Below are 16,470 nucleotides of genomic sequence, written 5' to 3'. Positions count from 1 at the left end.
AGAGAAATTTCTTAACATCGAGTATAGATTTAAGTGTCAGGAAGTCTTTTCTGAAAGTATTTGTATGGAGTGGAAGTGAAACATGGACGATAAATAGTTTAGACAAAATGAGATGAAATGATTGTATGGCATTTACTGGCTGGGATATCCCTTTTGGGGTTCGGCCGCTGTATCGCAAGTCTTTTTCGTTGATGTCATGTAGGTGACTTGCATGTCAATGATGATGAAAATTATGATGACAACACCCAGTCCCTGCTGGGAATCAAAATCGGGCCCCCTTGCATGGTAGGCGGTAACACCACCGCTGCGCTATGGAGGCGGACTAGACAAGAAAAGAGTAGAAACTTTCGAAATGTGGTGCTACAGATGAATGCTGAAGATTAAATGTGTAGACCATGTAACTAATGAGGAGGTACTGAATAGAATTGGGGACAAGAGGAATTTGTGGCAAAACGTGAGCAGAAGAAGGGATTAGTTGGTAGGACACATTCTAAGGCATCGAGGGATCATCAATTTAGTATTGGAGGGAAGTGAAATCATAGAGGGAGGCCAAGGCATGAATACATTAAACAAGATTCAGAAGGCTGTATGTTGCAGCAGTTATTTGGAGATGAAGATGCTTGCACAGAGTAGATTAGCATGGAGAGCTGCATCAAACCAGTCTTTGGACTGAAGACCACAACAGCAAATCTGTGGATCTGAAGTTGGCAGTTCAGTCTTGCTGAAACTAGTAATCCAGTGCACACACATGTAATCAAGACAACGAAAAGCTTCATATCACAAGCAGACAGAATTTGGAGCATTAATGATTGCATGAACTAGGCTGAGACAATTGTGATTATCACAATCAGTCATATTAGATGGTTTAAACAGTGACAGGCACATTCAGTCATGGTTTGTAGGAGAAATAAATGAAGCAGGCAGAAAGGCATGGTGTAACAAACTTCAGGAAATGGTGGGAGAAGTTGTCAACTTTGTAAAAGCATTAAGGCAGCTACATGACTTTGAAAGACAAGAATGTTTAGATTTCATCACAATTGTTGAATGCTGCAGATGTAAGAATGATCACCACGAATGGCAGGACTGCAAAGAAAAACAAATTTGCTACAGTTGCGGGAAACAGAGTCATGTATTGAGAGACTGTAAGAAAATAAAAACGAGTAAGATTATCAACAAACAGATTGGAAAAATAGTAAATGAGTACAGTGATGAATGTGCCACCGTGCAATTGCCTCCAGGCCAAGAGAGTGATTCCTGTCATTCTAACCAAAAATGAGATATAAATTGACTTCCTGGTAAGTGAAATATATTATCTGTTTTAGCAGAATATATACCAAACATGAAGCACCAATCACACAGAAAACATTAATCGTACCACATATTTGAAGAGTTTTGGTATAAAAAATAGTAAAAGGGCAAATGGATGTTGAAATTATGAAACCAAGAGATTCTGCAGATCTCCTTCCCCCTCTCTCCAATAGTTATTAATTAAAAAATAATAAAAAAATCACCTCCTGGAGACATGAAGTTTTATTTTTGTACCAATTACTGAGCTCTGAAAGCAATAACTACACAGGATATTTGCACCTTATCAAATATTTATGTTCAGTAATCTAGAGTGGCTAGAGTGTGATATTGCTGCCCCCCCACGCCCCACCCCCCAGCCCCTGAAATCTTGGTAGTGGTGACACGCAGATCTGCAGCGTAGCCCGAGGTCTAGGTTACTTCTGATTGATTAATGTTGCAGGCTTCCCCAGTATGGAAATCATGAGCCGTGCCTGTCCTGGAGAATCTCCTCAATATGGATCTAATGGAATGAAACATACAGCTAACCTGATATGGGTGTAGCTGACATTTCTTGTAAAAATCAGAATAACTAGGCTTGTAACACAAGGATAAGGGGAAATGGCAAGGAGATAACTAATTTGGTACTGCATAACTGCAAATAATAATAATAAGTCAGTGAAGTGCAAAATGGCTAAGCAGGGATGGCCAGAGCACAAATGTAAGGATGTAGAGGCTTATCTCACTAGGGGTAAGATAGATACTGCCTACAGGAAAATTAAAGAGACCTTTGGAGAGAAGAGAACCACTTGTATGAATATCAAGAGCTCAGATGGAAACCCAGTTCTAAGCAAAGAAGGGAAAGCAGAAAGGTGGAAGGAGTATATAGAGGGTCTATACAAGGGCGATGTACTTGAGGACAATATTATGGAAATGGAAGAGGATGTAGATGAAGATGAAATGGGAGATATGATACTGCATGATGAGTTTGACAGAGCACTGAAAGACCTGAGTCGAAACAAGGCCCCGGGAGTAGATAACATTCCATTAGAACTACTGACAGCCTTGGGAGAGCCAGTCCTGACAAAACTCTGCCATCTGGTGAGCAAGGTGTATGAGACAGGCAAAATACCCTCAGACTTCAAGAAGAATATAATAATTCCAATCCCAAAGAAAGCAGGTGTTGACAGATGTGAAAATTACCAAACTATCAGTTTAATAAGTCACAGCTGCAAAATACTAACGCGAATTCTTTACAGACGAATGGAAAAACTAGTAGAAGCCGACCTCGGGGAAGATCAGTTTGGATTCCGTAGAAATATTGGAACACATGAGGCAACACTGGCCCTACGACTTAGCTTTTGACAATGTTGACTGGAATATTCTCTTTCAAATTCTGAAGGTGGCAGGGTAAAATACAGGGAGTGAAAGGCTATTTACAATTTGTATAGAAACCAAGTGGCAGTTATAAGAGTTGAGGGGGCATGAAAGGGAAGCAGTGGTTGGGAAGGGAGTGAGACAGTGTTGTAGCCTTTCCCCGATGTTATTCAATCTTTATATTGAGCAAGCAGTGAAGGAAACAAAAGAAAAATTCGGAGTAGGTATTAAAATTCATGGAGAAGAAGTAAAAACTTTGAGATTCGCCGGTGGCATTGTAATTCTGTCAGAGACAGCAAAGGACTTGGAAGAGCAGTTGAACAGAATGGATAGTGTCTTGAAAGGAGGATATAAGATGAACATCAACAAAAGCAAAACGAGGATAATGGAATGTAGTTGAATTAACTCGGGTGATGCTGAGGGAGTTAGATTAGGAAATGAGACATTTAAAGTAGTAAATGAGTTTTGCTATTTGGGGAGTAAAATAACTAATGATGGTCAAAGTAGAGAGGATATAAAATGTAGACTGGCAATGGCAAGGAAAGCGTTTCTCAAGAAGAGAAATTTGTTAACATCGAGAATAGATTAAGTGTCAGGAAGTCGTTTCTGAAAGTATTTGTATGGAGTGTAGCCATGTATGGAAGTGAAACATGGACGATAAATAGTTTAGACAAAAAGAGAATAGAAGCCTTCGAAATGTGGTGCTACAGAAGAATGCTGAAGATTAGATGGGTAGATCACATAACTAATGAGGAGGTATTGAATAGGATTGGGGAGAAGAGAAGTTTGTGGCACAATTTGACTAGAAGAAGGGATCGATTGGTAGGACATGTTCTGAGACGTCAAGGGTTCACCAATTTAGTATTGGAGGGCAGCGTGGAGGGTAAAAATCGTAGAGGCAGACCAAGAGATGAATACACTAAGCAGATTCAGAAGGATGTGGGTTGCAGTAGGTACTGGGAGATGAAGAAGCTTGCACAGGATAGAATAGCACGGAGAGCTGCATCAAACCAGTCACAGGACTGAAGACCACAACAACAAGTCAGTGAAAGACTACACAGCAACTAACAAAAGTCAATGGCTTATTTTAAGTACAGCTTCACTCGGCATGATCCTGATGCATGTGGTACAACATTGCCTTCCAATGACCTCTGAACTGTCTTAGCCACTCAGTTTTTGTGGTTCCTACAGTTCAATATGGGTTCAAAACCATGGTGCAATTTTGCATTTTTACATTAACAAATCATTGCCAGGGGTTATTTTACAAATTGTAATATAATAAATTTTATGTAGAATACAAGTATAAAAAAAAAAAGGCAAGCTTGTTTAGCTCACCCCTTGGGATCATGGCATCACCTTCTCCATCGCTGCCCAGGAGAGAATACTTCTGCCTTTTACGTGGACGTCGAACACAAACTTTCTGGAACAGGCATGACAGGGCCCAGCCGCCACCCACAATCAATAGCATTGCCACAAACAACACTATCACCACGTACAAGATACTCCAATCTGAAAGTAAGTTAGTAATAGATGTAATACATCAAATGGGATGAACACTTTACTGTTACAAAATTTTTGACCCTGAAATATGCTCTGCTAAATTATTGTATTTTTAGTTATTTATCCTCATCAGTTAAGGTCTCCTATCCCTCACTTACATCGGAGCAGCATTTTACACAAACACTATTTTCAACTACAAAGCTACTTAAAGAATTATAACAATTTTAATGCAATAAATAACAATAAAATGGTAATAACAAATTTAAAAATGATTTCAATCAAGATCGGAATGTACCCAATGACATTGGGAATAATGGTACTGACTAAAAATGAATAGCAGTAATGCTACTACTACTGCTACTACAACTAGTTCACTTTCCAGGTGACACCTCTTTATTTAAATACGTAACGATCATTTACTTAAAAGAACTGTTAATAATTACCCGATTCAAGAATATGCGCGCCAATAATTTCATTTTATGCACACTTTCTAGGCAACGGCTTTTAAATTAAGTACGTAATGATCATTTACTTATGAACGAATGCTTCAGTCATTTAAAAATTTATTACTACACCTATACCCTATCATCATCTGATGAAATATGTTACATGTTGTCCTCTCTGTATGCTGGAGTTGGCAGTAATGTATGCATGAGGTGTGCTTGCTTGTGTCTATGAATGGTGTGTGTTGTCTTTTGCTGATAAAGGCTGTGGCCAAAAGCTTTATGTATGCGTCTTTTCATCGTGCTGTCTGCAACTTACTGTATCTTCCTTATAGTAAGTAGGAATCTGTCTTATCTCACATTTTTGGAGAGATCTAATGTTATTTTATGCATGATAATTTAAAAATGCATATGGCCACTGCATGTATGAAAATATTATGATTTTTTTTCTAATCAAAATTATTGGAACTATCATCCTAGCCAGATACACGCCTCACTACTGGTAAAAAGTCATGCAGAGGCTCTTGGTGTAGCTGCACAGATCTTCAGAACTCCAATACTGTACACAGAGCTTGCATCATACAGGAAACACCCTGTACATATTTCCGACAGCTGCAATTTGATTGGAGAGTAGATTTCTCTATACATTACAAATATTTTAGTTCGTTGGTAAATTTCATGTGGTATTGAGTGAATGTCATAAGTTATTCGTTAACTATGAAAATATGTAGAAAAGGACATATGAGAACTACGAATGATATTAAATTAAAAAAAAAACTTGTTTGTTGTACATTCACTCTTTGTATTTTGAACTTCCCGAATACAGGGAAACCAGAAATAAGTATTGCAAAAACACACATATATCAATAACTTTTTCTGCAATAAAAGTTTACGCTATCCTCAACTTGAACATTGGTTTGAACAACGCAATGTTTTACTATGCACAGTGCTATAGGAGACGATATGTTCTCCCTTTAGTCCAACCTTTAGACTGAATTAACCAGCCAGTTATAGAGGGAAGGCTAGCTGCAGTTTACGGTGGAACAGGGCATTTTTCACTTATGGTATATCAATAATTGCTAGAACTGAAACAAATGACGATGATGATACAAACAGGAGAGTCCTTTTTGTGATATGTACACAAACATTCAAGCAATGATCACATATCTGTTCCTTTGGTGCCGAAAACTGTTGCTAACAGATCAACAAAGTAAATTGACGCAAAGCACACTGAACACACAAACATCCTAAAAAAAAATGCAAGAACTAAATTACAAAATTTTATTTCAGATAATAAACTGGATTTTTAATGTGTTCTTACCGCAGTTTGCTTCACCATCACCTATGTATCGGCTAATTAGATTCTGCATCCAGAAAGCCTCACAAAGACATTGTCTAGTAGTCTGGTCACAAACTCCATGTCCTGAAAAAGCAACATAGAATTAAAATAACTAGCAGTAAATAGACATTCTACATCAAACTATAATGTGAAAGCCAAAGCAGGCATAAACAAATTACTGAAATGAACACCAATACTTCTACATTCAGTTTTATGTATAATAAGTTGAACATATAAGTAGTGATATCAGCCACAAATGTGAAACCAGACAGTTCCGTTTAACTATCAGTAAGATACGTATATACGATTGTGATCATAAAACTATAGGGAATTATTAATCAATGTAGACAATGTATGCTTTATAGACCATTTCAGTTGATCAGTTTGTTTTTGTGGGGCTATTTCAGTTACTACACACTATTAAGTTTTAAAAGGGTGCAGGTAGAGCTAGTAAGATTCTTACACTAGGCAAGTTATCAGTAAACCCACCAAGACAAATGGAACTAGGGGATGATAGACTGTAAGAGGTATTAACATACTTTCACCACATACTGATCACTCAAGTGGCATTAAACTGTATGGCAAATATCACTTTTTCTGCCAAAGTTATTCGTTAATTGTACTGTTCTAAGCATTTTCCACTCACATTATGCAATAAGTGCAGTAATAAACAATACAAAAAATAATGAGTAATTATAAATTATGTATTCATTCTGGAAAAAGCTACGTCCAAAGTGTATACAGAGCAATTTGCAGATGGTCATATTTTAATCAACAAGTGAGTCCTCAGAAGTTTTATTATTTCAACACTAACAACAAGTTGTGTTACTCGTTTAGATTTTTTTAAAGGCGAAAGCGGAAGGAAAGTAGAGCTTGTACTGCTGCTTAAATTACAAGCAGTTTAGTATATTAATTAAAATTGATAGCTATCCTGTCTACAAACTGATAACACACTGGACTGTAAGATTTTAAAGTTTCCCAGTGTACTGACACATCCACGAAATGTCTGGCAAACTGTCAAATGCCAGAGACAAGGTTGGACTAGCTACTGTGTACATATAGGCATTTAAGCAATTATTCTACCTGTGCATCATATGTGAATGGAACGGGAAGAAATCCTAGTACATGGTAAAATGCGAAGTACTGTGTACCATTTACTTCACAGTGGTTTACAGAGCATGGGAGGAGATGTAGAACTTCCTGCCATGATCTTTAGGTGCAGGGTCATCTGGCTGTCTTCAGGTGTATATTTGCAAAAGTACATGGAGCTCCTCTACTTAAAGACTAGTGACACATGAATGGTGTACTCAAATTTTTTTAATTGAGCATACGCTTCTTTTGTAAGCCTTTGTGAAGCAACACTTGTATCTTCATATTAAAGTACACTACACAGGCCCTGGCATGGTCTTGAATAGAAATAAATAATGAATTTACCCTTAAAATGGCCACTGATATCAAGGAAGCCCAACACAATCCTTTGGATTACTGCTACTTAACAAATGATTTGAGGGATCTAAAAGGATTAAATATGGCGGGGGGCAGGGAGAGGGGGAAGAAGCTGCATTTCGGAAATTACAGGATGGAGGTTCTTCTACGATTCATAAAGTTAATGCTCTAACAAACTAGTGATATCTAATTTCAGGAATATTACTGTGATAAAAACAATTTCTTAATTAACTAAGGGTTCTGTCAATCATCTAGCAGGCTTATTAAATTATAATAGCAGAAGAAGTCAGGCATCATACAAGTATTCGGCTTAGAAAGATCTACATCATCACAAAAGACTATACTTACACCCAGACCATCAGGAACCTTTTCAAGAACTGAAGTTTCTTTGTAGAGTTTCTAGGACAAAGAAGCAGATGGAGGAGGAAAAATGGGCTGTTCCAAGGAAGGCCATTTTTCAGCATCTATACAAATGAGCAGACCCTACTGGAAAAAATTCAAAGCTCCATTTACGCAGATGGTCATACCATCAAAGCTCACGGAAAATAGTTTGAAAGAATCGAGCTACAGCTGTCAAAGGCCCTTGACTTACTCTCTATCTACTAAAAGACAAACTGGTGGAAGCTACATCCTTCTAAGACGCAGGTGTGTGCATTCCATCTGAGGAACAAGAAGGCTTCTAGAAGACTAGTTTTTCAGGGAATGAATTCTTCTGGAATGCTGCATGGCCCCTAAATATCTTAAAGTCTCTCTTTGGACCAAGTACTGACCCATAAGAAACACTTCATAAATACAAAGCAGCGCACACAAGAGACAATGTGGTATAGACAATCACAGGAACAACTTGGGGGTCACAGCCAAAAACAGTAAAACCATCCGCATTGGCCTTGTGCTACTCCATGGGAAAACATGCATGCCCAGGGTGGTATCAGTATTGCCACTCTAAAATGTGGAAGCAGTTCTTATTGAAACATGTCGCATCATCACAGGCTGCCTTCGGCCCACACCTCTGAAGAAGTTTGAATGCCTTGCTGGAGTAGCACACTCAGGTACATGAAGGCTTTTGGCAGCCAGGAAAGAGACGACCAAATCCACAATATTTGCAGCCCACCTCCTTCCCAGACACCAGCCAGTACAACCAAGACTTAAGTCTTGGCAGAACTTTCTGAGGACAACCAAGTCACTTGCAGAATCACCTAAGCAAGCAAGACTTCAGGAGTGGCACATGAGGGCCAGCACATCAGAGTTTGCTTTGGGCAATGCACCCTCTGTGGCCTGTAGCTCTTTGATGTATGAATGCTTCTGACACAAGAAATAAAATAAAAATCATAAACAAACCAACAAAACCAATTTTGTATCCAAATGATGCACAATAAGGACTAATTATTATCATCTATAATGTTCAGACTTAACAGAGATATTCAGTATTTACATACAAATAAGCTACAAACCTAGGCCGAAAGTTTTTCAATTTTTGACCAGGCTTCCACCAGAGGCATCATATCAAAGAAACCTTCTGTTACACCAGAAATCTATTTGAAGCCCTTACCTGAACAGTTATTCTGACACACAGCAGTCCGGATGTCAGCAACAGAGAGCTCTAGAAGACCTGCATCTTGGCGCAAGCGGGTACGCAATCTTTGGACAACAGAAGGCCCTTCAACAGCAGCCCCATGTTCTTCTACATAAAAAGTGATCACTGCTCGACCTGTGTGGTCCTCTTCACGCAGCTCGCGTACGTGAATAACTGCCTCTTGATGTAAGAGCAAACTGAGCTTCCGCTCTAATGCGACCTGCTGTGCTACTGTCAATCTTCTGCCCTCAACATTGAGTGTTAGTTCTACCAGGTGCAACAAGTGAGGATCTGCAAAAATACACATTTAATTACTGTAATGAATTTCCACCTTCCTTCTCATTTCTTTGTAAGAATTACAAAAGCATTCACAGAACAAATTTACCAAATTCAGTACTATTCACGGCATGGCAACATCGACATTAAGAAGGAATAACTATAAACTAAAGGAATTACATCCTATATCAATTGTGCTTTACTGACAATGAACTCTCATGCAGTTTTTGTATCTGACAGACATGCCTGTGTAAGGTTCAAACACTTCTATCGCTCTTTATTGTACACGCCTATACATCTTCTGCCAATCATACTCTGCTGTGAGTGCCCTATTACTTACATATAATTTATACTGCACCTTTATGTGTTTGTAAATGTGACAAAAAATTGTGTAATGCAGCAGGTTTGCAGAGTGTGAAGTACTAAGGTTTCTGATGATAACTGGCATATGGCTCCTTCAGATCCAGTATTCCCACGTGAAATGCACCAGAAGGTTACATGACTTGCAGCTCAGCCCACACGCAATGAAATTAGATAGGCTATCAAGCATACCAACGCTAGGAAAGCCCCTGGGCCTGATGGCATTCAAAACTGTGTCCTCCACCAGGAGTTCACGAATAGAGCCATAAAATACTTTACACACATAACGAGTGCCATCCTAAAACACCAACACTTCCCTGACTTTTGGAAGGTGGCTAAGTTCCTGATATTCAGTAAGCCAGGGAAAGACCACTCCCTCCCACAAAATTACCGACCCATCAGTCTGCTGTGCTCGCTCAGCAAAATTGTTGAGAAGAAAATATTAAAACGAATCACTAAGCACTGCATTGCCAATGACACCCTAAGATTGGAGCAATTCGGCTTTACGAATCACCACTCAACAATACAAAAAACTCCTCTGCGTAGTCGAACACATAACACATGGCTACAACATGAACAAATCCACAGAGGCCGTGTTCCTGGACATCGAAAAAGCTTTCGACCGTCTTTGACACAATGGCCTCATACACAAATTAAGCGAAGCTGGTTTCCCAGATGGACTTGTACATCTCGTACACTCATATCTCATGAACAGATGTTTCAACACAGATGTGCAGGGTAAACAATCAACACAACACGGTATCCTAGCTGGAGTACCCCAGGGAAGCATAAGAGGGGCCATCTTGTTCAACCTGTAGATTAACGACTTCCCAGCAACACAAAACATGACATTAGCCATCTACGCGGATGATGCAGCCATCCTTGCGCAGGATTGGAAACCGTCAAACATTAATTCACGAATACAGACGGCACTCAGAACTGCTGAGCCTTGGTTGGAACGATGGCGTATTAAAGTAAGTGTCAACAAGTGCAAAGCAGTTCTGTTTACACGCAGACCGAAACTACTGCTTACACATCAACACAGTAGACAGATAACACTACATACATGCCCAATACATTTCCGAGAGAAAGTCAGATATCTCGGTGTCTGGCTGGACCGGAAACTTACATGGGGGTACCACATCAATACGTTGCCAACAGAGTGCACGCGAGGCTCAAACAATTGTACCCAATACTCAACAGGGAAAGCACACTGAATAGGAGGGTGTTGAGGTCCGTATAAATGACACTGATTAGACCACTGATGATGTATGCAGGTCCCGTCTGAGGATATGCATCTCCTACATGACTGCGCCGCCTGCAGATCATACAGAACAAAGTGCTACAAATCATTAGCAATGCTCCACGCTACACTTACAGCATGGATCTTCACAATTAATACCGCCTTGAAACCCTCATTGAAGTACTAAAAAAACACGCCACAGGAACTTGAGACACTCGAACAGTCCTTTCATCCTTTCTCTGGAAAACTATGATCACAACCATAGGTGGAAGCATAAGCGGCCAAAGACACTGCTAGCTCGGGCATAACCACCTACGGCAAGCTAACACACAGCAACAAGTGACAAATGTCGGCAAGCTGCTGCGTATCAGCAATGTTGACTGGATATACCAGCTGCTATTAAGCCGACCACCAGGCTACAGCAGGGAACCGACGAGCTCACCCACTTAGGCACAAACAAATCACCAACATCACCCAACACGGTGCATCTGATATATGACCTATCGTACACAAAACGATGATGAACCTAACTGTTACAGGTTTTCTGATGCTGACCAAGAGACCAACACCGGCACCCAGCGGCAGCCACTGAGTAACAGCACCACTCAACGTCAAAGGTGTCGACATGCATGATACCCACTACTAACAAAGCCTACCCTTGCATGACATGTCGCAGGCAGCAAGACACCAGCTACTGCTCTTGCCACCTGACCTAACCATCACAGAGGTTTTTTTTCCTTGGCTCTTGCCTTGGCACTTTTTTTTCCTCTGCCCTTCAAATCACTACCCTTTGTTCGACTTTCGACCCAATCTATCTTGAGAGGAGCGCATATTAATGGTTAACCTTAACCATATGTATGCAAACATCACAGTACCCACATCCTGTGACACCTCACTTTAGTGAAAACTAACCCTTATGCAGAGATGGTAGTAGACCTTTTCAGTTGGCCATCATGCTCGTGTGGGCGTGGAGGGGCTCCACCTCTTGTGAAAAAACTGGCATATAATCGACAGAACTATATATTTAAGCACCTGATCAGGTAGGTTATATTTTATCCACAGCATTTTAACAACTGGCATCACTGTGTGAAGACTGATCACATAATCAAAATACTGAGCCTAAAAAGGAACATGCAGCCTAGCCAGAAACACAAAAATATACCTGCTAGCATTTCTCCAGTTTACAAATTGATGTAAATGCAGATAAAAATGGTTATATCACTAAAATAACAAGCAAGCATAGAAGTGCCAGCAGCACTATCACCAAATAGATCTGTGCTTCGAGCTTTCTTCTGTTGTATTAGAGGAAGAATGAAGTTGTGATTTCATAACTTCTAAAAATAGTGTCAACATATTTATTATGCTTCTATACAAATGACAAATAATTATTCTGTTTATAAGAATTGTTGACCTACAATAATATGTTACCTTCCTGTGTACTCTTAGTTTCAGACTCTGGCCACACACGGCTAATGCACTTGATGAAGTAGCGCTCACTGCATTCTTATTATGTTTTCATTACTGCATTAACTACAGGTGTTATGAAATATGTTGGGAGAATATTTTATTCTCCTCTGTGGTTAAAGAGAAAAATGAATTTTTGCATGAAATGAGCATTACATAATACTTTGAACATTTTGATGCATTTGAACAGGTTTTGTAGCATTTACAAACAAAAACTGATCAGAATTATAAATTTCTCATTTCCTTTTCCAGAGAAGAAAATGCATGTTTCTTGATTAACATCAAGAGCAAATTAAGTGAATAAGTTCTCTTTTTTCCTCTAAATCCTCATCCCCTACTATATGCACTACAAGCAGTATTTCATACCAGGTGAAATTTCATCAGAGGAGTAACATAACCTTTCAAGTTTGAAATATTAAATCATAATATCAGAGGTCTCTTCTGAAATTAGCAGTTATTTTTTTATTGTGATACATTTTCCATAGATCCATTACTGCATGTTGCGTGCGGATGTGGAACAAGTCAAAATTTAATTAGTTATTATGTTCATGTCACAAACAATCACCTACAGATATCAAAAATACAAATTAAGAATAAAACAAAATCAATAAATACTAATTAACAATCACTGTAGAAGTTGTTGTTGTTGTGGTCTTCAGTCCTGAGACTGGTTTGATGCAGCTCTCCATACTACTCTATCCTGTGCAAGCTTCTTCATCTCCCAGTACCTACTGCAACCTACATCCTTCTGAATCTGCTTAGTGTATTCATCTCTTGGTCTCCCTCTACGATTTTTACCCTCCACGGTGCTCTCCAATGCTAAATTTGTGATCCCTTGATGCCTCAAAACATGTCCTACCAACTAATCCCTTCTTCTAGTCAAGTTGTGCCACAAACTTCTCTTCTCCCCAATCCTACTCAATACCTCCTCATTAGTTACGTGATCTACCCACCTTATCTTCAGCATTCTTCTGTGGCACCACATTTCGAAAGCTTCTATTCTCTTCTTGTCCAAACTAGTTACCGTCCATGTTTCACTTCCATACATGGCTACACTCCATACAAATACTTTCAGAAACGACTTCCTGACACTTAAATCTATACTCGATGTTAACAAATTTCTCTTCTTGAGAAACGCTTTCCTTGCCATTGCCAGTCTACATTTTATATCCTCTCTCCTTCGACCATCATCAGTTATTTTACTCCCTAAATAGCAAAACTCCTTTACTACTTTAAGTGTCTCATTTCCTAATCTAATTCCCTCAGCATCACCTGATTTGATTCGACTACATTCCATTATCCTCGTTTTGCTTTTGTTGATGTTCATCTTATATCCTCCTTTCAAGACACTGTCCATTCCGTTCAACTGCTCTTCCAAGTCCTTTGCCGTCTCTGACAAAATTACAATGTCATCGGCGAACCTCAAAATTTTTACTTCTTCTCCATGAATTTTAATACTACTCCGAATTTTTCTTTTGTTTCCTTTACTGCTTGCTCAATATACAGATTGAATAACATCGGGGAGAGGCTACAACCCTGTCTCACTCCTTTCCCAACCACTGCTTCCCTTTCATGGCCCTCAACTCATATAACTGCCATCTGGTTTCTGTACAAATTGTAAATAGCCTTTCGCTCCCTGTATTTTACCCTTGCCACCTTCAGAATTTGAAAGAGAGTATTCCAGTTAACATTGTCAAAAGCTTTATCTAAGTCTACAAATGCTAGAAACGTAGGTTTGCCTTTTCTTAATCTTTCTTCTAAGATAAGTCGTAAGGTTAGTATTGCCTCACGTGTTCCAACATTTCTACGGAATCCCAACTGATCTTCCCCGAGGTCCGCTTCTACCAGTTTTTCCATTCGTCTGTAAAGAATTCGCGTTATTATTTTGCAGCTGTGACTTATTAAACTGATAGTTCGGTAATTTTCACATCTGTCAACACCTGCTTTCTTTGGGATTGGAATTATTGTATTCTTCTTGAAGTCTGAGGGTATTTCGCCTGTCTCATACATCGTGCTCACCAGATGGTAGAGTTTTGTCATGACTGGCTCTCCCGACGCCATCAGTAGTTCTAATGGAATGTTGTCTACTCCCGGGGCCTTGTTTCGACTCAGGTCTTTCAGTGCTCTGTCAAACTCTTCACGCAGTATCTTATCTCCCATTTCGTCTTCATCTACATCCTCTTCCATTTCCATAGTATTGTCCTCAAGTACATCGCCCTTGTATAAACCCTCTATATACTCCTTCCACCTTTCTGCCTTCCCTTCTTTGCTTAGAACTGGGTTGCCATCTGAGCTCTTGATATTCATAAAAGTGGTTCTCTTCTCTCCAAAGGTCTCTTTAATTTTCCTGTAGGCAGTATCTATCTTACCCCTAGTGAGACAAGCCTCTACATCCTTACATTTGTCCTCTAGCCATCCCTGCTTAGCCATTTTGCACTTCCTGTCGATATCATTTTTGAGATGTTTGTATTCCTTTTTGCCTACTTCATTTACTGCATTTTTATATTTTCTCCTTTCATCAATTAAATTCAATATTTCTTCTGTTACCCAAGGATTTCTATTAGCCCTCGTCTTTTTACTTACTTGATCGTCTGCTGCCTTCACTACTTCATCCCTCAGAGCTACCCATTCTTCTTCTACTGTATTTCTTTCCCCCATTCCTGTCAATTGTTCCCTTATGCTCTCCCTGAAACTCTCTACAACCTCTGGTTCTTTCAGTTTATCCAGGTCCCATCTCCTTAAATTCCCACCTTTTTGCAGTTTCTTCAGTTTCAATCTGCAGTTCATAACCAAAAGATTGTGGTCAGAATCCACATCTGCCCCAGGAAATGTCTTACAATTTAAAACCTGGTTCCTAAATCTCTGTCTTACCATTATATAATCTATCTGATACCTTTTAGTATCTCCAGGATTCTTCCAGGTATACAGCCTCCTTTTATGATTCTTGAACCAAGTGTTAGCTATGATTAAGTTATGCTCTGTGCAAAATTCTACAAGGCGGCTTCCTCTTTCATTCCTTCTCCCCAATCCATATTCACCTACTATGTTTCCTTCTCTCCCTTTTCCTACTGACGAATTCCAGTCACCCATCACTATTAAATTTTCGTCTCCCTTCACTACCTGAATAATTTCTTTTATCTCGTCATACATTTCCTCTATTTCTTCATCATCTGCAGAGCTAGTTGGCATATAAACTTGTACTACTGTAGTAGGCATGGGCTTTGTGTCTATCTTGGCCACAATAATGCGTTCACTATGCTGTTTGTAGTAGCTAACCCGCACTACTATTTTTTTTATTCATTATTAAACCTACTCCTGCATTACCCCTATTTGATTTTGTATTTATAACCCTGTAATCACCTGACCAAAAGTCTTGTTCCTCCTGCCACCGAACTTCACTAATTCCCACTATATCTAACTTTAACCTATCCATTTTCCTTTTTAAATTTTCTAACCTACCTGCCCGATTAAGGGATCTGACATTCCACGCTCCGATCCGTAGAACACCAGTTTTCTTTCTCCTGATAACGACGTCCTCCTGAGTAGTCCCCACCCGGAGATCCGAATGGGGGACTATTTTAGCTCCGGAATATTTTACCCAAGAGGACGCCATCATCATTTAATCATACAGTAAAGCTGCTGTAGAAGTAGAAATACAAATTTCAGATAACATCTAAATGCAGAGTGTAAGGTACAAAGACCATTTTCATGACTTCAGAACACAAACAATGTCTTTTATTAGTTGCAATTAAAGCAGTGAGACATATTTAAATGAGAAAACACAGAAAGATATGGGAATTGGCCTGTCTCAGTCAAAGAATTCATGTGGAGAATTGTTATGCCACAGAGTAGAAAAGGGGAAGAAATTAAAATTTATCTTGAGTTTTTACTACCACAGCTGCGGGCAACACGAGGCAGAGGTGGTGACATAACTGTACAATAAAAAGAAACAGTCAACACTGGAAGTCACTTGCATACATGAGCACATGTTGCTACATTGGCACGAATTGCCAGGCACATGTTACACATTCAGCAAAGTGTCAGCTGAGAGACTGAGACAGAGACATACTTGTTATTTCTTATTACATCAAGCAACAAGCACTACCTCGGATGGAGTAACACCTTTCAGAGACTTGACAGTGCAATTAATAGCCTGTGCTAAATT

General features: G+C 39.3%; 1 protein-coding gene across 3 annotated transcripts in view; it reads right to left on the bottom strand.

The window, feature by feature from the left end:
- LOC126456840 (dyslexia-associated protein KIAA0319-like protein) overlaps positions 1-16,470 on the bottom strand; it is a 150,200-nt gene that overhangs the window by 12,323 nt on the left and 121,407 nt on the right. For 2 of the 3 annotated variants that reach the window (XM_050092650.1, XM_050092651.1), the window contains exons 15-17: positions 8,939-9,253; positions 5,926-6,027; positions 3,997-4,170 (exon numbers count right to left, since the gene is read on the bottom strand). In XM_050092650.1, coding sequence (XP_049948607.1) covers positions 3,997-4,170; positions 5,926-6,027; positions 8,939-9,253 — 591 coding nt within the window. The remainder of the gene's footprint in view (positions 1-3,996; positions 4,171-5,925; positions 6,028-8,938; positions 9,254-16,470) is intronic. The other variant, XM_050092652.1, reaches the window with a different exon arrangement.

This window comes from Schistocerca serialis, chromosome 2, assembly GCF_023864345.2.
Source record: "Schistocerca serialis cubense isolate TAMUIC-IGC-003099 chromosome 2, iqSchSeri2.2, whole genome shotgun sequence".
Classification (NCBI taxonomy): Eukaryota; Metazoa; Arthropoda; class Insecta; order Orthoptera; family Acrididae; genus Schistocerca; species Schistocerca serialis.
This window is presented reverse-complemented; position numbering and strand designations above follow the sequence as displayed.